The sequence below is a fragment of the Sipha flava genome, unplaced genomic scaffold (assembly GCF_003268045.1).
Source record: "Sipha flava isolate LNK unplaced genomic scaffold, YSA_version1 1_pilon_pilon, whole genome shotgun sequence".
Taxonomy (NCBI): domain Eukaryota; kingdom Metazoa; phylum Arthropoda; class Insecta; order Hemiptera; family Aphididae; genus Sipha; species Sipha flava.
The window spans coordinates 1,615,803-1,641,063 of NW_020272783.1; the positions used below are offsets into that span (position 1 = coordinate 1,615,803).

At 30.2% G+C, this 25,261-nt stretch overlaps 2 protein-coding genes and 1 long non-coding RNA gene across 8 annotated transcripts; 2 read left to right on the forward strand and 1 right to left on the reverse strand.

Annotated features, from left to right (window-relative positions):
• The first annotated feature begins 68 nt into the window (after nucleotides 1-68).
• Nucleotides 69-5,403, forward strand: LOC112682026 (zinc finger protein 436-like). Of its 3 annotated transcripts, none has more exons than XM_025552479.1 (9): nucleotides 69-422; nucleotides 1,511-1,672; nucleotides 2,340-2,531; nucleotides 2,609-2,755; nucleotides 3,635-3,747; nucleotides 3,825-4,135; nucleotides 4,494-4,691; nucleotides 4,761-5,026; nucleotides 5,119-5,204. In XM_025552479.1, exons 1-8 carry the CDS (start codon nucleotides 279-281, stop codon nucleotides 4,988-4,990), a joined length of 1,497 nt encoding a protein of 498 aa, XP_025408264.1. In that variant the 5' UTR covers nucleotides 69-278; the 3' UTR covers nucleotides 4,991-5,026; nucleotides 5,119-5,204. The 3 variants fall into 3 exon arrangements, with proteins under 3 accessions (XP_025408264.1, XP_025408261.1, XP_025408263.1); XM_025552476.1 differs by having other exon boundaries at nucleotides 71-422; nucleotides 4,761-4,975; nucleotides 5,119-5,403; XM_025552478.1 differs by having other exon boundaries at nucleotides 73-422; nucleotides 3,828-4,135; nucleotides 4,761-4,975; nucleotides 5,119-5,403.
• Nucleotides 5,404-8,137: 2,734 nt separating this feature from the next.
• On the forward strand, nucleotides 8,138-22,065 carry LOC112681981 (kinesin-like protein KIF17). 4 transcript variants are annotated; one of them, XM_025552381.1, is made up of 14 exons: nucleotides 8,138-8,433; nucleotides 8,581-8,635; nucleotides 16,840-16,929; nucleotides 18,327-18,482; nucleotides 18,596-18,881; nucleotides 18,975-19,354; nucleotides 19,446-19,850; nucleotides 20,041-20,138; nucleotides 20,192-20,423; nucleotides 20,503-20,663; nucleotides 20,749-20,846; nucleotides 21,326-21,501; nucleotides 21,693-21,810; nucleotides 21,915-22,065. In XM_025552381.1, exons 3-14 carry the CDS (start codon nucleotides 16,855-16,857, stop codon nucleotides 22,022-22,024), a joined length of 2,295 nt encoding a protein of 764 aa, XP_025408166.1. In that variant the 5' UTR covers nucleotides 8,138-8,433; nucleotides 8,581-8,635; nucleotides 16,840-16,854; the 3' UTR covers nucleotides 22,025-22,065. The 4 variants fall into 4 exon arrangements, with proteins under 4 accessions (XP_025408166.1, XP_025408167.1, XP_025408163.1 ...); XM_025552382.1 differs by lacking the exons at nucleotides 8,581-8,635; nucleotides 21,326-21,501 and adding an exon at nucleotides 20,907-21,007; XM_025552378.1 differs by lacking the exon at nucleotides 8,581-8,635.
• On the reverse strand, nucleotides 16,207-24,151 carry LOC112681983. Its single transcript, XR_003148447.1, has 3 exons — nucleotides 23,999-24,151; nucleotides 16,500-16,581; nucleotides 16,207-16,367 (listed from the first exon to the last, which is right to left on the reverse strand). It is a non-coding gene; the product is annotated as an uncharacterized LOC112681983 (long non-coding RNA).
• Nucleotides 24,152-25,261: the final 1,110 nt, after the last annotated feature.

A 25,261-nucleotide genomic window follows, 5' to 3' on the forward strand; every position in this document is an offset into this window, starting at 1 on the left:
GCATGTCATGCAGCTGCCGCCGCTGTTATCATCAATAAATATCAACCGACAGCCGTGTGGCGATGAGTAGGTTATAGTGCATGTGGTGCACTCGGTGGCCGTCTACGGCAACGACTACGACAACAACAACATCAACCGCACTTTCGTCGCACGGCAGTCAACAACGACGAGTTGCTATACGCTAATGGCGTGGTCGTCCGGTTTCCAGGACGTCGTCGCTGTCCGAACGGCTTAAAAGAATCGATTTGTACACGTGTCGTCGGCAATACCTACACACGATGAGTATTTATAAGAAAGTGGACTTTTACGATTTATGCAGGCTCTGCATGTGCGTGGGCGGAAGAAAGCATCATCTGTTCAAGAGCCCGGAGAGCAGCGACCGGCAGCTACCTTCTAAGCTACAAAAATGTATCCCCCTGCAGGTGAGGAGTGACGTTTTTTTTTTTTTTTTAATTTATCAGGATGCAGCGTCATGCTGTATTGCTGCCATTCGTTGTTTATTTTGGGCGCCAAAAGTGATATTTCTGCCGGTTAATGAATAACGTGTTTGTTTTTTTAAAGTGTTTTCACGTCTCACTGTGCTTAATCTTTTTCTCTGAATTATGCTGATGATTGATCAATAGTTAGGCGAAATACACCCATGTCTTAATTTTGTTGACTCCAATGATTCATGCGTTAAATGTAGAAATATACTTCTTGAATAATCTATATTAATGGTTTTCAACCTGGGGGTCATAAAAGATAGTTTGGAGGTACCTAAAAATAATGAACAAATGGTTATTCATATTAAAATATCATATTTTAAAAATTAATCTAATTATTACGAATGTACAATAATATTGAATAAAATACTGTATATCATAATCTTGACTGACAACAGATAATTAACGATAAGTGATTGTGATTACTGATTTTAATTGGATTGACATTTAATAGTTCTATTAACACTAGTACTGTATATACATGTATTTTAATGATTTCAATCACAAATATAATATATTATAATCAGTTAATAAACCAGACTTAAGAGTAGCAGTTTATAATATGAAACCTTATATTGAAACTATAATTTCAAAAATTAAAATATAAGTTTCCCATTGAAAAACAAAAAATACTGTTATTATACATTTTCATATTATTTATTTATGCATTTTTTATTTACTTAAGTATATGTATTAAAAAAGTATTCATGTTCTATTATTTATTATTTGTAAGGATCACATTAAAAAATAATTAAAAGTTGGGGGTTACAATTCGATAAGATTGAAAACCAATGATCTTCATCATACAGGTTGGTATGGTTTTAAAAATTATTACCAATAATTTTGTACAACATTTGTGCATTTTGTCCAATGTAATTTAAATGTATACATTATATACTGTATACAAAACAACTCTTAAAGTATTCAATATTTTATTCTTTATAAGTATCTTAAACAAGTTCAATTTATATTACAATATTATAAATCAATAAAAATAATAACATAATTATAATTGTTTTATTACTTAGATTAAAGAAAATGATACTTTACCTAAAAGAATATGTGAAAACTGTGTAACAAAAATAGAAGAATTTTACGATTTCATAGATCAATGTGTAAATACTGAGTCTATGTTAAAAAGTTACTGTGCAACTTTAAGTGTTTCTGATCAATTAAAATGCCAAGGAAAAGTAAGTAGAATTTAATAAAAATTTCTTGGTTTTGATTTAAGTTATTCATATGAAGTTATTAATTTTATAAGATGTGTCTTTATGCATACAATACTTCAAAACTTATACTTTTTAAAAACTAATATCTATTAATAATATTGTAAACATAAATAACATCTTAATTTTTAATTTGATGTTTATTCAAAGATAAATATCAATATAAATTGATATAAAATAATATGCTGAACATTTATTCATACTGACAAGTCACAACTATATTTTATGATGTCAAAACATATATTGTTTAATGATTGACTGATATTTATTATAAATGAATGAAAACATATTTTTTAAGTTAAATTAAACAATAAATTTATATTTTATACTTATAGTTACTATTCATTACAGTATTTAGGTAAAAACCACAAAGGCTTGTCAATATTACTTTAGAAGTATAAAGCTATGCATTTAGTAATTCAGCAGTTTTTTAGCTAAGATAAATTGTAATAATCTGCTTATTTATTTTTTAATGGTTTTTACTATTATTAAAATATCCTAATCTCAATGTTATAAAATATATTGTAAACCTACATATCTACTTCAGTAACAGGCATATATGGGTTAACTATCCCAATACCTATTCATAATCAGTTTTTAATTCATAAATAATAACAATATTTATTTTTAGGTTTATGTACGAGAATCAATAGAACATAATTCTAATGACAATTCTGTTAGTCAGAAAACTAAAAATAATTCTGATCATTCATCAGCCATGCTTACAATGCAAAGTTTATCTAATCTTGTCCAATCTGGTTCTATACAAATTGTTAATGATATGAATGGCCAATACCAAGATTTCTGTAAATATGATATGCAGGTTAGTTTTATAAAATGTTATTTTAAACAAAAAATATGTATTCTTTATAGTTTCTTAAATTTGTATTTATAAAATAGCCAGTTATAACTAGTACAACTAATGGAGTTGAATCTATGAAATACAATTATACTATAGCCAATAATTCAAATCAATCGGCTCAAACAGATTCATCTAATGATGAAAATGATGCTAGTGAAAATGTTCAAACAATTTATTCTATTCCTGTAAGTATTTACTTGTTAAGATAATAGGTAATATAGTTATTGTTTAGTTAATTATTGCGGTTTTTGAGGAATAATCTGTTTTTATTTTATTAAATGATTAATTTCATTTATATTTTTGAGGTTATACAATTTTGCTCATTATTCCTTCAATTTGAGATGTTGAGGTATACTATTAAAATAACATGATTTTATATATTATATAAATTTAATCCGTCATTGGTATTGTGGTGAGCATGGTCACCTCACTAGTATTTTGAAAACTATTTGTTTATTTATAATTTGAATCTTTTAATACAATTTATTCCTTCAATCGATATATGTCTAAATATACTTTAGTAAATATTTTTTGACTATATATGAACATGAATTTTATTAGTAGGTTTGGTAGTTATTGCACTGAAAAGCATTACAATTGATTAAATTGTTGCAATGTAAAATAACTGCTTAAAGTTGCTCTAAATATTTTGTATTGACTGATCAATTGTTAATGACTTAGAGGCCACCTTTATTTTAGAAAATCAGAATAAATCAATTATTTAGAATAATTGGATTATACAGATGTCAATCCTAATGACTGTGCCAATGAACATATAACAAATTTGTATGATACTAACCATTTTTCTGGAAGTCAAAGTCCTTTATTAGAACCATAATATTATTTAGGGAAAGATGATAAAACTAAATGGTATTTATGTCTTATGCAATAAAGTCTTATAATTGTGTAGTTTTGAATTTTTATTGTTTAAAATATTTATAACTAACAAAAATGTTGGGAAATTTTTTGTAAAAGATTAAAATATAAAAACCTGTTATAAAAAATTATACCTACTACCATCATTTACAGCAAGCTTATAAAATTGAAATTAATATTTTTTCTAGGATATTCCTAGTCTTGATAAAGAAGATTCTGAAATGAACATGCATTCCTTAGCTTATGTGACTCCATTAACTGTTGAACCAGAAATGCTTCATTTTCAATTTAATAAATCTGAGTGAGTTTAAGTTTTAGATACAATTTTTTTTTTTTTTTGACAATGTATTATTTTATTAATTAAAAATATATTTTAAGTAGTAATGAACAAGATTCAGATTTGGATCATAGTAAATCTGAAGTGTCTGATGAGGTGAAAACTTATATGGATGGGTTTTTACCTTCAGATGGTGCGCTTGCATCATGTACCGCTTGTGGAAAAGTCTTAGAAAGTGAAGAAGAAATTGTCATGCATAGTCAAACATGCAAAGCTGTTAGTAATAGAAGTATTCATAATGTACCAACTAGGAGTTCAAGGGATATGATGCCACCAAGATTTCCTTGTGATGTCTGTGAGAAAAAATTTAAAAGAAAAGAGCATTTAATACAACATAGAAAACTTCATACTGGTAAATTTCATAATAAATAAATATTTTAAACTTTTTAAATATGGTTGTACATTTTGTTATTTATACATTATTTATTATTGATATAGTTATGTATTTGTGAAACCTATATAATAGGATATCAATTAAAATATAATTTAACCTTATAGTATTCTATATATTTGATATTATGATTTTTTAATTTACATAATGTTACTTTATCATTGCACAACTTTTAATTTATTTATTATGTAACTGTTAATTTTATAACTTTTATAACTCAAATATCTTTAACTAAGATTTATCTGCATCTATTTTTGATAAAAAAAATAAAATATATATTTTTTTTTATTATTTTACATGGTGGTCATTTTTTGTTTAGGAGAACGACCATATAGCTGTGAGACATGCTCAAAATCATTTAGTCGTAAAGAACATCTTATGAGACACATGTTAAGTCATACAGGCCAAAGATTGTATGGATGTGATTTGTGTCACAAACATTTCAGCCGGAAAGATAATCTCCACAAGCATCGTACTACACATGGAGTAACTGGACCTCTTGTCTGTGAAATTTGTGGTTAGTCATTAATTATACACATTTGTGCTCTACTTGTGCAAGTATTAATATTTATAAAAAAAAATGTAGGTAAATCATTCATAGTAAAACATTACTATGATATGCACATAGCAACACATAATGAAGTTGACGATAGCCAATTGCCATACGTGTGTGATATTTGTAATAAAAGATTTGCTACCAGTCAATTTTTAGTCACTCATCGATTCAGACATCGAACCAAATCGTATACAAATGATTTAAAATTAAAATCTGAATCTCTTATTCAAGAAACACAAAACGAAGTAAATATTCCTTAAAACAGATATTTTACTTATTAATCTACATTTACACTGGTATGTTTAATTAATATAGAAAAAGCTGATATATTTTTTTATTTTATTTATTACAATTATTTGAGGTTGTTTAAACTGTTTTAAAATTACAGGATGATAAACAAGATGAAACAAACCAACTGTCTAATGTGCCAAATACAAATACATATCATGTATCTTATGAAGATAATAATTCATAAGTTATAACAATAAGGTCTAAAGCCCAAAATGTTCAGGTTTTCAGGGTGATTATTATGGGTTCCTACATATATTAGTTTTAGAATTTAGTAAAAACAAGAGTTTGATTGTATCTGATAAGATATTTTTGTATGACATTTTTATATTTTTGTCAATACAAAATATTTTTGTTAATTTAAAAATCAAAACATAGATAAATACATTTTATTTTACTACTCAAATTGTTAATAATTAATTTTAATGCTTTTAAAGTAATTGCATTTCATAATTTTGTTTTAATCTATTCGAATTAAGGATTTGATCCTTTATAAACATTACTTAATGTAGATGGTTGAATGTTCCAAATATGTACTACTTATGGAGTTTTTTTTTATTTTAATTGTATTGAAATCCTATTATTTTCTATGTGTTAATGATTATTATATATGTTTATAATAATATTAATAATAATATATTGATAATAAAAACTTGTACAAAATATACCAAAAAACTATTGAACAAATGTTATTTTAAAATTCATCAATAGACTGATTTAAGACTAAAACTTAGGTAATTGAATTGCTCACTAGAATTTAATAAATGTTGTTAGGTCTATTAATGTTTAACTTTTATGATTTTTGAGTATAGAAAATTGCTATTTTGTATTATATAAATTTTAAATAATAAATATTTTAATTAATAATTTTATTTATTTAAAAAATAAAACTTAGCATTAAATTTGACATGAATTTATACCTTTATATTTTTATTGTTCAAATAATTCTTGATTACTGAACAATTTATTTTTGTTATTCAGTTTGCCATTCCAATTCTTAGACTTAATATAATTTACAATTTAATTTTATTTTATTTTTATTTTTTATATTGTATACTTGTGTATGTGTCTTAACTATTTTTTTTTTAGATACCTAATATAAAATACTTTCTATAACTTATTTTGTTTTCAATGCCCTGCTTTTACTTATAGACTTATTAGTCCTTATTATGAAAGAAATAGTTAATTTGATTTTGAAAATAATAAGTAGGTAAATTAATTTGCAATGTTATTTAATTTCATTTAATTTTAAAATAATTAAAATATATACTAAAAATCCTTAATTCATTATTATCTTGTAAGTTATTACTAGTGACAATAAAATCTATAGTTTGAGGTATAATAAACATGTAACATAATTTATTAAAGACATCAACCATTCCCCGCATCTCAAGATAAAAATTTAATGTGATTTAGATAGTTTTATTAAACTTTTCGAAATATTAGGTTTGTATCTGAATTTCTGAATTTAGCTAACTACTGTAAAGCCATGGCATTCATTAGGATCCTCTCCTCCCATTGTATTATTTTCACGATTCTATATTTTTTCATTATGATGGATTTTAGTTTCAAGTTTTCCAGTAACTTTGATTCCGATCGCCATATTAAGATATTTTTCTGTTAAGCCTTAAGGTGCGATTCCTTAGAATTTTGGACAATATAATAAGGTTGTCTAAGGATCCTAAGCTAACTTCCTCTTTTAAAGGAGTCATAAGTCTGACTAATTATTGAATATGGTACCATAGTATTAGATCCTGACGGGGCAGCTGTTACTAAAACTTCAGTCGCCGATTGTGCCTTTTTTTCTGTCATCAACTACCGGACAGGTGACGCGAGCGGTTGCGGCGACGTCGGCTAGGTACCACCATTTGAACTGTGATGCGTACTATTTTTCCGATACCGTGTACGGAGACAAACCTCGTCCTGTCTTTTTTTTATTTGAATTTAAACACTTGTTCATTTTATTCATCTGTTAATTATTAATAGTTAATATACATGGTGATCGATAACTATTACGTATTATTATTACTATCGTTAATATTAGTATAGTAATATTTCTAACATTTGTGCGTCACCCTCACTTATGACACGTGTACGCGCCACCATTACCACGTGTGCCGCGTCAATCCTCATACCACCAACAATGCTAGCCAAGCAGCACTACCAGCACTTTCTGGGCATCAATTGTGTACCTTATGACTACACTCCAGTTGCCAATCAACTTGGTTTAGCTTCATTAGCGGAGTGCGCGCACAAGCACATTATGGGTGCTAACTTATTAAAAGGATTGTTAGATTGTAGAGTAGATTCCCCGTATTTATTTTCTTTTAAGCAGTAAGTTCTTTTAAGAGTTCCACTACATACTTCTCGTTGCATTATGATATTCCATGTGTCCTATCAATTATTTTTCTAATGACTACTAAGATTTATAATATCTAATGCCTATATAGACCCCACTTTCCTTATTTAACCACCTATTACATAAATCAACATTTTTTATAACCTATATAATAGGCCTAATACTCTATTTTTTCTTATAGTATCTATTTCTCTATCTATATTAGTTTCTTTATTAGTCTTCTTAGTATTCTTTATTTCTATATCTAGGTTTATATTAACCTAACCCAGGGTTAAGTATAGGTCTATCTTTATATAGGTATGTCTCTTAAGTCAAATTTATTATTTCAAAATAGTTTTATTATTATGTTTAAATTAATTATTTTTCAATAAACGGTACAACATTTTTATGTTAAATTTGTCGATTAGTTCACCGCTGGACAACTAAATAAAAAGCTAAAAAAATTTTAATGGTATTAGCAAGAAAAAATTGCTACCAGTCCTAAGTCTGGGTAAAAATTAAAAGGAAAACGACGGTTATAATTTTTTTTTTATGAGCTTATAGTAATCTAACATAGAGATAAATATTTTTTTTCACGGACGAGACCTGGTATTTGTACTAGTGGTTTATAAAATTCAAATTTATTTTTTATTTGTGTATCACCAATTATTTCTACATAATTATACACTGGCTAATGTACGTGCGTGTTACTCACAATTCGCCCTATCCGTAGTCCATGGTTACTCTTGTACATCGTCAGTCGGCTACATCACACTATGTCGAACATATTTTATTACACCACCTGTAGTCTGAACAAGGCTCCGAGCTTAGTTTAACGTGCGTTCACTCCGTTACAGTCTTCCAGACTTCACTACGAAATATCCTTAGTGAATATTATATTATAATAATAATTCATAGTTTCAAGGCTTCATTCTGACACCGTTTTCGGATTGTTTACCGTGTAAGAAATCGGATGTTCTGACATTTTGTGTTTGCTTATATCGCGTTTTTGAACGAGCTATTCAATTCATCCTGATAAATAAATAAATACGTTGGTTTCGGAAATCGTCAAACCAGGTATGAATATTTTTATAATTTATTATACCCCGAACAAAACTATTTTGCCTTAATTTTATCGCATAGGTGATGCGTTGAACTTAAAGTCATTTTTTACATGAGTACGAGAACAAGCAATGAGAGTACATAAATATTTTATATTTTCAGACGAGTAATAAAGCGTTCTCGTTAACCGACTAACTGACCTGAGTACCTAGAGTCTGTACGTATATCCAATTGTGTAATAATTAATCAAGTAATAAACTGGTAGTTATTGATTTGATTAATTGTTTTAAGTTTAAATATCGTCCTATGACCGCATGCAGAGCCGCGTCGAACATTTCAGCGCCCCAGGGCAAAATTTTTTTTACGGGGCCATTGGGTACAGGTAGTATATTGAGTGCAGATAAAGGCGCCCCCTTACTTTTAAAAAACTACGGCGCCCGGGGGCACTTGCCCCCTTCGACCCTCCCTTACCACGGTCATGACTACATGAGTGCTCTTCAATATTCTTAGTAGGTGTAGATTGTTATTAAAATATTATGTTTTTCATTTTAAATCGATATACGATGACGATTTTAATATTAGTATAAAAAAATATTAACAGATAATTTTTCTAGGACACATTTGAGTTATTGTTGGTTTGGATGGTGATTAAAATAACGAAATTATTTTGTATTTTAAATTTTCGATAATTTTTAAAGAACCTTTTAATATAATTATTTTTTGTATATACCCAAAAAAATTCAGAAATAATGTATGCAAATATCTAATACATTAACTTAATAACATGTCGGAAGACTAAAAGAATTGTTTGTTTTCTACAAGAATTTTAAGGAGTGTCGGTTAGGACTACGGACTACGAAAAATTTAATTTTTTTCTCTATAAGACTACAAAAATTGCCAAAAAGGGAAATTAAATTTATTCAACTTTTCGATGTCTGATTTTAATTTCTTAACACCTTGACTAGTACAACTAGGAAGCACTTTTTCTATTTATGGTTTTATTTTTTTAAAATAAAAACAAAGAACATGGAAATAATTATAAAAACAATTTTATAATCAAATGATTTTTATTACTTTTTGGGGGAAAAAATATAAAATCGCCTTCCTAGTTGTCTTGAGGAAAATATGAGAAATATTTACGTGTAGTTTAAATTAATATTTGGTTACGAAAATTATGTTAAATTTAACATCTCTCGCTTTTTTTTGTCTAAATGCACGGAAAACACTACGTGCTTTGTCCCCCTTAAAACTGTTTTAATTTTCGCCCGTACCAAACAGTAATTTCGCAATAAATAATTCTGGAGTTTGCCATTTTAAAATATTATACAAGTGGGCAATAGGCTATGGGTATACACACGCATGCGCGTTGTTCTATGTACTACACTCGCACACACATATTATTTATATACATACTCGTATATATATTTGTGTGTGTGTGTGTATGTGAGTATGTATTTGTAAAATACACAACAAACGATTTTTTGTACGGGATACCGGTGAAGAGGGGAGGAACTTAACATAATAGCTTAAATTCGTATGTATAGTAGCCGAAGTACCTTGTATGTGTGGCGTATTATGTTTGACATTTTCGTACAATAACGAGTCGACTGCTTTTTGATAATAACATATTACGATTTTATTGATTTTCACTAATCGAATGATGTTATGCGAAAACCACTCGCAGTGTAATTATATGTAAATATAGGCATCTGTATAACTATATTGTGCTGGTACGTTACCATCGAACGTGTTCACATGTCATTATTGGGTAAATTCGAGTGAATAATGTTTGAACTGTGTCGGACTATTTATGCATTTTCCACCATAACTGGATCATGCCTCTGAATCTCAGAGGCAAAAGTTGTGCGTTCATTAACTTTAAATTATAATAATGTACCTAGTAATCTTGTATTTCGTTGTCAGAACGCGCCAATAATATCACAAATAAATTACAATAACCGTCACTTATCAGCTTTTATTCGTACGCAAAAGAATACCTATATCTACTACAAACTGTTAAAATGTTCTACACTATGCTTTTACACTACACTACACTATGCTAAAACGTGTGTTCGATTGAAAATTATTGCACGTATTATTTAATACAGTACAATCTGCCCGTTCTATATTATAGTCGTTCGTCATCAAATTTATACGGTATTCGGTTTAGTAGAGGTTCGAAAGATTCGAAAAATAAGAAAACAACGGTTATCAATGTAAGAATCTTATGGGCGATAAAAAGTCAAAAAATATAAAGACGTTAAAACTCAAAAATTTGTTTTCCATTTTTACTATAAAATCCATCTTAACTGGTAGTATAACGCCGTGTCCAACGTAAATCCGAATTGCTTCCGATGTGTTCGTTTTCGCAACGCACTTGACGCATTTTATTACGGCAAACACATGCATGTCCAAAATCAATTTGCGTCCGATAATACGTCCGTCCGTTGTTGCTTCCGATGTGTCGAAAAACAAAATGATTTGTTTTTCGAACAGTGCGGCGAATACGTCCGATGCGATGTCGTACGTGGTTTAGGTTTACGTTGGACATGGCGTAAAAGTACCTATTGCAATTCACGATGAGCTCTCTCCGTGTGCGATTTAAAAGGGATATAGAGTAAGTGAGAGCAGGGTGTGCAATGGAAGTTTCAGATTTCTGAGATTATCCTCCTACCCTTGTACTCAAAATGCGCGATTCTCGGCAACTGTTGGAAAAAAAAAACCATACTGTATGTCAAGTTGAACAACACACATTGGATGGCACGTATGGTCCCGTGTCGTTTTAATGCCGATGACATACAGTGCAAAAAAAAAATACTTAGGTCCGCAAATACTGTATATAATACACCACAACTACTATAACATAAACGCACCTACAATTAGTCGTATTTTAGATGTGTTCGGTTGTCTGTTATACAATTTTTGCCGATTTAATGTTTCTGCTCCATACTGCGTATCATGCAATGGAAACGTGTAAATTGGCTTGACGGTTGTTGCGTCGTTCTTGTGCATGCGAAATAAGTAATATAATATGTTACAGTAGTATATCCTCCTTTATCCTTCTCGCAATCACAAAATTGACTCAACGCTGTACATTTATAATGTCCAAAATGTTGGTGTACACGAATAATGCAGGTCACCACGACTGTTAAACAATATAAAAAGTTATCGATTCTATCGGTCCAATGTCGTTCCGTACATTTCATGTACCTACATATTATGTATAATATATTGTATCCAATCGGTCGTCATTGGGTCATCGACAAACCGAAATTATTTGCAAAATTATTTGTTTCCGTACACACGTATAATATTATTTTACGCGAAACAATTTCACCGTCACCACAGGTCAGGTGTAAACATCGATCGTACACATGCGTGCGAGGGCGTGTGTACGTAAAAACACCGCATGTGGTGCGCGAAATTATAACGTTTTTCATACATGATCATGGCAGTCGATATTAGTCGATAGACAGATAATTTTTAATTTTTTTTTATTTCACCTAAATTAATTATATTTACAAGATATTTGTTACATGATAACAATAAATAATTGTTAAGTTAAAAATACAATATATTAAAAATAGTTGATACGTATATGATCGTACAGTGGCGTATTTAGGGGTGGTGTCCTGGGGGTTAAAACCCCCCCCCCCAATTTTTTTGTAGTTCTATTTATTACTGAAGTATTGCAAAGTATTGTTGACGAATGACGAAATATTTTAAAACTGCTTTGAAAATTAAATAATGTATATTTCATTTAAAACAAAAAAATAGGTACTATTCATTAGCAAAATATTATTTGAACTTTCGCAGTAAACCGTGAACTACGTTTCTTTCTTAGAATTGTTTTATCGTTTCGTGATGTTGGGTGAGCCGTATTATTGGTTATCGCCTTATTATCTTTCTTCGAATACAAGTTATTGTCAACTAACTACTATAGCAAAGGCCGACGATATAAAGTATATACTGTGTACAGTGTACAGTACACTCGAAGTACCTACAACGATTTTATTTTTTGCTCAATAATTAAAAATTTAAGTAGATATCCTGATTTTTTACTAAAAAATTACCATTTATGTAAGGTATTAAGATGTATTATAATCAGGTATGAATTCGTGATGAAACTATGCTAATATTTGTTGAGATAAAGTATTGCCAGGAGTCAGGACACCCCCCAAAAAAAATCTCAAAATACGCCACTGTGATCGTATATGATATAATTTATATTATTACACATAATTTACAATGCTGATAATATGAAATTGCCTATGGAGTACATTGGGCACATTAAGCTCCGTATATGATACAATACGAACTTGAAACTATATGAATCTACTATATATGAATCATGATCGACGTTTAAGATGAAAATTCTTAAGTCTAACCCACTAAGTTACTTAGGCTAATTTTGATTCAGTAAATCTAAGTTTGAAATACAAGTTAATTTATGATCAAATTTAATGACACAGTTTGGATGTTTAAACGTTTTAAAATAAATCGAGCAAAGAAAAAACAATTTTTTCGGGGTAAATGTGTGGTTTTATTCGATCTGCCCTGATGAAATATAAATGTTTAAACTGCCATTAACTACAACCAGTTCGTTTTAAAATGTACAATATTTTAAACCAGAAGATTTTTATCAATCATGAAACAGCAAGCTTTGTCTTGCTTACAATATAATTACTCTATAATATTTATACTTTATTTAAATTACCTAATTTTTCTAACGATTTTGCTATGCTGTAAATACATTCTATCATAAGATGATGCGAATCGAACAAGCCAATGTAAGAAATGCACTTAAATTGTACGCGAATCATCGTATAGATGTTATTGGAAAATATAAAATAAAAGTGTTTAGTTTATTTTCACTAGACGAGTTTAATACCGTGCCTAGCATAATTAGCACCTGATGCCAAGAATTATTTTTTTAGTCCCCATTTCCTCTACCAAATATTTTATACCTATAGACTATCAAGAGACTATATAAGAACAGAAGGTTCTATATAACTACTTATTTTGTATTAGTTAAATGAATAAAAGAAATAATCAACAATTATAGAGTAATATAAGTAATATAAATGTAATGAGTATGCCATATTACATCATCTTAATCTGTACATTCAGCATCATGTCATACGACATGGGCCAATCATAGACGTTTTATAACGTCACACCGCATCATGCCACTTACGTTCCAAGGGCTATGACGTAGGAACACTGCTTTATAAGGCACCTGCTCACTAGGCACCGGGAGTCACTTATCACAGAATTCTAGTCCTGTACTGTTTACCTTTATCTTTATCTTTATACCTTTATACCTTTATCTTATTTACAGTGTGTTTGTCTATATTAATATTCCAAATAACAATATTTGTCAAACTTAATTCGTCTAAGTGTTGTCAACTTTCTGACCTTCACTACCCGTCGTAAACCCTTTGGGTGCACGACATAGCCATAGGTGTAGCCAGACTTCGTATTCAGAGTGTGCAAGAAACCTATATATGAATTAGAGTGAACTTATAATGAAAATTAGCAATTTCCAAAAAAGTAGAACATAAATTATTATTTCCATAGGTGTTCAGGATAAGTATTTGCATATCCTGAGGCCCCCCGGGCTACGCCTATGAATATTAACTCAAATTGTATAGGTAGAACAAAAAATGTAGATAATAATCTATCATACCACTAGGTACACCCTAGGCACGGCCTTAGACGAGTCTCATGATCGATAACTTCAAATACAATTATTGTTATTGAATTTCTTTGTAAACATTGTCGTTGGAATGAACAGTCAGTGATGTCGAACAAAATTTTGAATGGTCTGGTCAATAGTCAACTGATTTACAACTTACAACCCACCCCATCCAAGGACGTATCTTAAGAGTTTGCGAGTTCACCCTATCTCAAAATTGTTTTATCTATTTTAATATTTTTGATTGCATTTAGGTACTTAAACGTCTTAAATAGTCATTATTAAATGGGCCGTATTATAATTTATAGTTAACTGAATTAATTCACTTATTACTCATACAGTATCCATCATGGCACCACTCACCACCCTAAAAATATAGTCATGACCAGACTTGAACCCAGAGTTCAGCGCTATTGCGAACAACACATATATGGAATCGGTCGCAATAGTAATAACAAATCGGTTTACGAATTACTGCAATATATAGAATATAGGTACTATACTATACAAATGAATTGAAATCAATTATGATAACCTTGAAAACGAGTGTGTGCTTTTAGATATTTTCACATAGGGTGGATAAAATAATTTATTTATACATCTCAACGTTGATATTATTATACTTAACGTTATTAACCAACGAGCTCTAATTTGCTCGTTCTTGGATAGAGTTTATAATGAATAAATTATTTTATACGTCATATTGATAGATCAAAATCATTGCTGTGTTGTAAAAATTCAAACCCAGACCAATCGTTGTACAATTGTAAAATGTAATACAACATATAAAGAACAGGTCAAGGTCTGGAGGGGATTATGCCTCGTCACCTGCCCTCTATAAACGCGTTCAACCTAGTCCACGTACACCTAATAGTATTTATTATTTACAGTACTCATTTATAATATTCATCTATATTCAAAATTGTATGTTATATAGCTAATTTAGCTAATATAATACACTGATAGTTGGTTTTAGTGGTTAAACAGTTAACAGGTCCACTTTGCGATTTTTTCACTACCACGGTCTATGAATGTTTTGTCAATTATATTTTTTTCTAATATCTTCAATTCTAAAATCAATCTTTTGTTTTTATAACTCTTGTTGATTACAATCAAATTTTGGCGCTAGCTTTGGCTGCAGTAATTAACTTTTACAGTTATCTTCACATCCTATTTGGAATTAATCAATATTTAATACAAATATCAATGATTTGAATTAATTGTTTATAATTTATCTACTTATTTTTCTATCCCATTATGAATGTGAATCAAGAAACTCCGATTAAAAAAAATTAAAATGGCGTGTTAGAAACTAACTATATCTAATATATGGATTTTATTGAACACAATACAATTAATTTTTTTTTAAATGACATTCATTTTATAAACATAAGAAATAAACTCAATAATTTAAAACATCCGTGAATTATTTTTGATTTTTTGAACTATAGATTTGATGTTTCTCACTTACTTAAATAAATAATAATACTATAACACAACTAAAACAGATAAAATAAACATGATGTGGCAGTAGCAAAAAATATACTATTACAAATAATAGAAGGAAGTGCTCTGAATTAATTAAAAAAAGTGTAGGTATATAAAAATGTATATATATGAATTTATATAAATTATTACGAGTTGCTATTTGTCTACCAATACATTTTGCTATGTATAATCTATTTTTGCCGCGAGGAGAATTAATTGGACCCGAATATCAATATAGAAAAAATTTCTATCAAATTTAGCCATCTTAGATATTGAGAGAGCAAATGTAGCAAATTTAGCAAAGTCACTTGATACAAAAATCATTTTAAATAAGTTTGCTATACTATATATACTAAAATGATAGATTACTACTAGGTATACTAAACTATTACTACTATAAATAAAAAGGTATCATGAGCAATATTTATTTAATTAATTGCTAGTTTTTGTTAAAATATATAAGGAAAATATGTACAAGTATTGAAGTATGTTTTGTGTGAAATTATGTGGTTTTAATTAATTTTATTTTATTAAGTGTATATGTTTTTTTAAATAAGAATTGTAGAAAATTATTTAAAAAAAAAGATATTTCTTCTTTTTCTTCATCTTCTTTTTCTTCTTCTTCTTCTTGTTCTGCATGGTTTTCAGTTCAAGACCATGCCGTCCAGTATATATGCCTCCAGTTTTCCTTTTCTAATAATAATTCCTTCCAATCTTCACCTGGTTTAATTTTTCCACGTCTTCTTTTACCCTTTCTTCATATCTTAATTTTGAAGGGAAAAAAACTATTTACAATCAGTAATTTATTTAAAATACCTAAGTATTTTATAGTTTATAGAAATGGTATACTTGAAAATAACAAAATCCTAAATTCAAATAATTTTTGAGTACTTACGTAAAGCATAGTCCCATCGGTTCATCCGAATTGCATGCCAAAAAAATAAACATAAATTGGAACATTTACTAACCGGATGAGTCTGATGTAATAAAAAGAATGAATCTAGTCAATATTTATACGCGATAATGATAAAAAATAAAATTGAATTTATTACAACATATATAATATAAAATGTATTTTTAAATAATATAAAATATTAATATAATTTTAAATAATATTTGTATTTCATTTTCAATAAATAAGAGCTTTTCCCTATAATATAATGTGATACCTACAAACCTATTTGTGTTGAGTCTTAACGTATATAATATTGTACTATGTAATTGTTTTCGTACAGAATTGATGTGCTGAAATGACTTCAGAAAATGTAAAAGTCATAGCGAGATGTCGGCCGATGAACACAAGGGAACGGGCATTGAATAGTAAGGTGAGAATCGGATATAGGTAACAACGGTTCCTCAATACGGGTAGTAATTAAGTTAAAATAAGACACTCGACTATATAAATTTATGTTAAATTAATCACTTCATAAATAGGCAAGACGGACATCTTAAAAACAAAAATATGCATAAAATGAATTTTTTTCTAATAAAAATAGGTATAATGAGTTTCAAAATCAAAATGTTCTTCAAAACTAAACGAACTATCAATGTAAAATATTTTTTAAATTGATCGGATGTACTTCATTAAGTATCTCGTAAAATATCATGCATCATTTATATAGTTATTTTACATAAATTATTATTATTACTGTCATACTTAAAGTGTAACAAGTGTAATTAGGTTAATTTTTAAATTGCTCAACATTTATTCACACGCAAACGTTTGACAGTTTTTGGAAAATCATACAATTATTGTGTGAATACTTTCACAAAATGTATAGTAATTGTATATGCTAATTAAAATTTACAATTTATCCTAATAAAATGGAATTTATTTTTGGCCCCGCCGTGATATTCGTTTTAACGAGATTTTAGAGTAACGTTTTAGAGTGTATGATGTTATAACAATCAGCGAAATTCTCGACAACATTAATACGCACCGTGACCTATAAACCTTAATAGTAATTTTCCCACCACCCTTGCTCACGATCGCCATGACTAAGTACCTATGGACACAAATACTCGAGGCACGCAATATGCACATCTACAATCCCGTGTGTTGATGGCTTCAACCCCGTCGCATCGTACACGAGGCTTTACGTGGCCGAAATACCGTAGTCGTTTTTTATTTACTTACTGCAGACTACTGAGCAAGGGAGGTTCCGAAAATAGACTGTCGACCAACTAACTCGTTTGTGATACGGCTCATTTCTCGCCAAGTCGTAATACCCGTGTACTACATAATATTATAACACTCATATTGTTTCAGATATTTCTATTTTCGTGGTGCGAGAAATCGTAATATTATTATTACGTCTATACTTATATATTGTTGTATATTCTCGCATAAATGAAACCGTGACAATGATAAGCAACCATTACTTTACATAATATTCGTTTTCGATTTTTGAGCGAGTTAAAATATAACTTGTTCGCAGTACTGCAAACCCTATTCTTGCAATATTTCACGACCTACATTTAGTAAAATAGTAACATACACTTCTGCTTAGGTTTTTTTACACTTTCAACCTTTTTGTTATCTCACTTCATACTCACACAATATTTCTTTGTTGAACCAAATTCCGTAAAAATTTCGGAGGGGAGGGGAAGGATGATCAGTAACTTCCAACTATTATTATAGAGTACTATTGCATACTTCGTGTAATGTATTTATCTATTGGTTCTAATACTATTTAAATGTTATTGTAAAAAAATATTTCAGAACGTGGTCTTCATAGACTCAGAAAAATGTACTTGTTCCATTGTCAACCCTACGGACAGTTCGGCACCACCGAAAACATTTACATTCGATGGCGTTTACGGACCCGATTTCAACACGGAACAAATATACAACGATATTGCGTACCCTTTCATCGAAGTGAGTATATGACATGTGAGATGTGCTTTGGTATATAAACAATAAACACTACTAGAACGCATAAAAAACGGTAATTATCTAGTATTTAATTGTTATCATCGAATTATTTATAGGGTATTCTAGAAGGATACAACTGTACGGTGTTCGCATATGGACAGACCGGATGTGGCAAAAGTTTTTCGATGCAGGGCGTAGATTCTCCACCAAACCAGCGAGGAATTATACCAAGGGCTTTCGAACACGTCTTTGAAGCAATATCTGTGACGGATGACGTGAAATTCTTGGTACTCGCATCTTACATCGAAATCTACAACGAAGAAGTGAGAGATCTATTGAGTTCGGATACCAAGCGTAAACTGGAGTTGAAGGAGAGTCCCGAAAGAGGAGTCTATGTAAACGGTATACTCAGTTCATTCTATAAAAATCAGGATCATAGGTCTTCGTGATCATTCATATACTCCATCAAAATATATTGCAAATTTTTCATTACAGAGTTATCTCATCATGCCGTACAAGACGTGATCGAGTGTCAAAAGTTAATGGAAAAAGGGTGGAGGAATAGAGCAACAGGTGCTACTATGATGAATGCCGACTCGTCCAGAAGTCATTCGATTTTCACAATATCCGTAGAAATGATGTCGATGTCACAAGATGTGGAAGACATAAAATCAATCAAGCGAGGTAAACTGTGTCTGGTTGACTTAGCTGGTAGTGAACGACAGGCAAAAACTGGAGCCTCAGGCGATCGTCTCAAAGAAGCTACGAAAATCAATCTCTCTCTGTCGGCTTTAGGCAACGTCATATCAGCTTTAGTGGACGGTAAAGCCAAACACATACCATACAGAGATTCAAAACTCACCAGGCTACTCCAAGTGAGAATACATATAAAAAATCATAAGTAATCTAGAAAACTGAATTCAAATAAACCTAAATTTCTCTTGCGCGCATGAATTGACTGTTTAGGACTCGCTTGGCGGTAACACGAAAACACTTATGATAGCTTGTCTGTCGCCAGCAGACAACAACTACGATGAAACTTTATCGACACTTAGGTACGCCAATCGTGCCAAGAATATATATAACGAACCGCATGTGAACGAAGACCCCAAAGACACAATGTTGCGTCAGTATCAGGAACAAATAAAAAAACTCAAAGAACTTCTGGAAGCATCTACTGCACAGTTACCCATGAGCAACGGCTCAAACGACATTTCGGAAAAGGAAAAATTGCGGTTGGAGTATCAAGATGAAATGATTAAACTTAGAGAAAAATACCAAGAAGAGTATAACTCCAAGTGTCAAATGCAAGCTGATTTAAAAGTGCTAAAAGAGAAATACGATAAAAACTTGGCAAAAATCTCTAACCAAGTACGTAAATCTAATAAAACGCTTTATTAAACTATAAATAGGGTACTCTAATTCCATAATACTTGTATGCTCTAAGGCACTTGCCCTATTTTTCCCACTTCTAGGGATGGTTATGCATAATAACATCTTAAATTTTATGCAATAACTTACTATCAAATTCATAATAATGAATGTCAGTTATACATTTTAGAATGATGATAGAGCTTCGTCTCCACAACAGATCGTCGAAAAAGCGTTAAAAAGTAATCGAGTGGAATTGAATTCATCACAACAAGAAATACTAAAAAGGTTTGCCTTGCGTTGCACTACGTGAAAATTGTAAATATAGTTCCTGGCCTTAGGTTAAAGAAATTACAAGAAAGTATGGTCGGTGGGGAACGTGTTAACGACAAAGAACTTCAGGAACGTCGCCTGCGCAAGAAGAAGTCTGCTGAGAGGCGGTTGAACGCGTTGGCAAAAGCGTTGGCCAATGTCGAGACCGAAGAGGGACCAAACCTGGTGTTGGGCGTGTACGACGATATACAAGAAGAGTTGAGGGTCAAAAACGAAGTTTTGAAGAAGTACAAACAAAAAGTAACGTGAAATTATTTGGGTAAAATTGCGTAGTGCTGACGAATTTGGGTTGTGGGGGATATCACATTTCGATTTTCAGCTGAAAGCGTCTGATAGGGAAATAGCGGACATCCAAAGTGAGTTTGAGAACGAAAGAACGGACTATCTGGAAACCATTAGAAAACAGGAGCGTCAAATCAAATTACAAAATCAAATTTTAGATAAAATCGTGCCAACACTTTCGAAAGAATGCAATTACAGGTAGGAGTATAAACTTCACTGTTCATCAACCACTTACGAATGATATAGGGTGAAATGATATAGGTATTATTATTTTTATTTTTAGTAATCTAGAGAGGTTAAAAGAAGACGCAGAATGGGATGAAGATGCGCAGAGCTGGATATTGCCGGACCTGACAAGGATAAAACTCCCGCCGGCTTCGGGTAAGTACGTGGCAATAGGATCATTATCGGTGCTTACAGTGAACTTTATGATATGGGTAGGTGCGTCATCAGGAAGGCAGCCTGTTAACTCGCTGACGGCGCCAGGTAGATTAGAAAACTCTGAAAATTCATTGGCGATGTACACGTTCCATCCACTACAGGTTAATTAAAGCAACCATACGTGGTGCGACTTACAGATTTTCGCGTGATTTACCCTTATTTTTTTTATTTCTTTCTTTCGTTTTTCCTCAACTTAAAAAGTTTGTTTTCGCTTTGCTCTTTTTTTTATAATAGTTAACCGCGCTGATATAGTATAGTTAATATACGCAACATGCGTGTTAACTTACTTCTTGGAAATATATATTTAAACATAATATATGCAAAGTTTATAGTTTATACGACAGCGTAGATACGATTTGTATATGTTTCGACTGCTTATGCTTTTCTTGTATGGCTTCAGCACAACGAGTTTCTTTTAGGCACGTTAACGCAGTCCACCAACAACACTGCGGCGTTTAACACGTTCGATAACGCCCGGAGGAAAATGTCGTTGGGTATATTTAACACGTTGGCCGGTCTTTCCTTTGACAAATCTTCCAGTTCGGATAGCAGTAGGAGATCGTCATCGCCAGACGTGCCCGTCATATACGAACAGGTGATATGGTCATCACGCATCCTGTCATCACTAGTAGCTTTCAATAAATTGAAAAATGAACTTGTATTTTTATACATTTTCATTTGTTTTCTCTATTTTGCACCACACACATACATACAAACGATGAACCACACTGTAAAAATATATGCGGCACCCTAATATTATTAACATAACCTTATTTGATGTTCCAGAAGTATCAAAAGTCGAACGAAAACGATTTCGCCGGTAATTACTTTAAACCAAAACGAGCCACCGAGTTACTGATACAATCCCACGGAGAGTCTGGTAGACCATTCCACAAGTGGAAAGGTACGAAATGGAATAGACGTATTGATACGTCGTAAAATATTTTTTTGTTTTATTTAACGAACTCCATTGACGTTAATTGTTCAATAAAACATTCAATTTTACAGGACACAGACGCATATCACCCGAAAACATCACCAAAAAGCCGATGAGACTAGAATCGCTTCCGATAATTGGTGACCGAAAATTACCAAAGAATACCTTAGACAGAATTTAAAAATAATTTCTGAAACTAAAAATTATAAATACAGAATACTAAGTACGAAAAAAAGATTAAGTTATTCAATTTATTTTTTAATAATTTTCATTGCGGCAACCGATGACTTGATGTCTTCGGCCAAAAGCTTGGGTTGTTCGAACCAGTGGCATAAATTGGATCCAATTTCTGGTGGTGCAGCAGCATATTCTCAAGTTATAATTTCCAACACACCAATTTTCCAACTTCCTGAGTAAAATTCATCCGAATAAACTATATATTTTTCCATATATTTCTTTAAATAACAAATAAATTTTGAATTATTTTAGGAATAAAACCTTTATTATTATAATATTAATAAAAAAAAAAAAACAATCTAATTTTGTTTTTAGTATGCTGATTTCCTTGGCTATTGAAAATAATATTATAGGTATACAAATTTCAATAATTTTCTGGTGATGCAAATATATATATTTGCACCACCACATTTTAGATGTGGTATTGCAAGTGCCACATTTTCACCACCCAGTTTACGCCACTGGTTCGACTTAGCGAAATACCTGCCTTCCTTATAATACCTTAAATAACCTTAAATACTTGCCTAACCTAACCTGCCTACCTGCATTTTTTTTAGACTCAACATTATATATATCTTTTCTGGGAAAATAGTACAATTGCAGGCACTTTTGTTTGGCATTATAACAAAATTAGAAATTAATCTATTAAGTCTTTAATTTGAGCATGAATAAATATGTACTAATATACAAAATAGATTGCTCACTTACTAGTAGCATGAAATTAAAATCATGACAAACTGGGATGAAAAATAAGAATATTAATTATAGTAATTTTTTAATATTAAGCAACGACGAGTTTCAGGGATAAATTGTTAATTATCGAAGGATGTGTATAGTTTTTATCAATAAATAATTTAAACACTTTAATTAAACTAATTTAAATATCAAAAAATATTTTATATTTTAGAAAGATAATTAGTTAGAGTTAAAATGTTTTAATATTTAATTAAAATTCAACCATAATTCATTACACAAATAGTAACCTGTATAAAGGACATTTGTACTCGTCATTCTTCATAATTTTCACAACAATTCTATTTTAAGTATAATTTATAAAATTTGATTGCACTAATTATATTTTTGAATTTTTTTTAAAAACCGTGAAATATGACTGTGATCAATAGTAAATAGGAAGCTATATATTTTAGTAAAAAATAGAAAATTTTTGTTTTATAAATAAAAATATAGATTGAATAATTAATTTTTAAATAAATTAAATATAATTTAATCTAAATAAATTAAATATTGTTTTAAATACGTATTGAATATTAAAAATTAAGAAACAAGTAACCAAAAATATTATTGGAAAAATCAAAAGTTACTTTAAGTCGGTCGTCCTTATAACATTGATCACGAAATATGATAACAAATTTCGGTTTGTGGTCTAAATTTAATGGTTACATCAGTAATTAAACGGTAACTAATTACATTTTATAACGTCAAACTATCACTGCATACTGAGTATAATATATTAATTCACGATGTACCAGTGAGAAATTTATATATATAGTATGATCTATGTGGTATAAAGTATAACTTCAGGTACTTAAAGTGCGGTAGAGCCAGTGGCGCATTTAGAATATATGTTCTCCGGGACGAAATCATTTTACTGCCCCCCCCCTAACTTGTCTTAACAATATCAGACCTTTCCTTTCCACCCTCAATTAACGTAAAATATGCACCTTGTTTGTTTTGAATAACATATTAAAATGTATTTCCTAGGGTTTAACAGTATACAATTTCAAAGTGTTTTGTTCAATTAAAATATCATACCAAATAATGATACAGGTCAATTTTATTAAACAGTTTAATTACAATTTTTTTCTTGTCAACGTGAGTAGATAGGTTTCATATAAAAACACAAAAAATTATTATAAGTTACACCTTACACCACAGATTATATAAAAATATATTTTACCTCTTATATAGTACGGCCACTGAGAGAGCGCTACTCCTTCGCGCATACAAATGATTGAGCTCCGCGGTTTCGCCGCTGTAAATTTCAAACCTAACGCGACGAATAGAGGCTTATACCACGGCTACCGCCGCCGAGCGATAACAGGTAGTTGTATACACCGGCTAAAGTAACACACTACGAAAAAAGTAACACCTGGCGTCTAGCGTACCTATTGAGTATACAAAAATATAAATGATATGAATGTAAAATCAATATTTAATTTATATATTACAAAATACATGCAATTAGTTATAAAAAAAATCATTAAAATATAAAAAAAATGATATTACAACAAAATACAAAAAAATTATTTAAATGATAATAAAAAAATAAAAGTAATATACTCTTAGGGTTTGCAGTTGATTTTGTAACTTCAGATTTTTATTGTATAATATTTAATGACACTTATCTATTGATAATTGTATTTAATAAATGTAGACCAAACGAATTAATAGTGTATCGTTAATCAAAATTATGTTATGCATACTATGCGGATAATTCATGTGTCGATAAATTTATTTAACAATTTATACTTAACGCAAAATATTTAAGTTTAAGTAATCTGTTAAGTGTTGGAGTTGTAATAGTTTTAAATCATTTTTAAAAAGTTTCTAACGTTTATATGTAATACAATAACCAGCAATGCGACTATGTAAGTTTAATGAAAAAAAAATATATATAAAAAGCCTTTAATACTGAGGAAACAGTTAACTATTAACATATTTTGTCGAGTAGATCAAATCACTTACGGTCATACACCAGGCATTTTCGAAATTTACTGCTTAATTCACATTTACTTTTATATTTATGAAAAATCAATAAATCATTATCATAAGGCTTAGGGACTTATAGCTCTAAAAAATACACAAATATGCTACTAAAATCATTAAAATATGCATTATAATAAGCATTTTTATGCATTAAAAAAAAAAAGAAATACCACATAGTTCATGAAATAAAACGTGTCCATCGGATGTAAATGTATCTTTAAACTCCGAAACAAAAATTTTTAGTTGGCTACTCGTAGACTGTTGTACTTTCGGCATTACACAATGTTACAAAATATATACGTACGACGTTTTAAGTATGATTCGACGTTGAGTGGTTGCGATACGCAAAAACAGCAACGGATAATAATCGATTGAACTGAACAGTAAACAAATAATCTATTATTCTATATCGACTATTATCTTTATCGTTATCCAGTTGATATCCAGCGGGTTA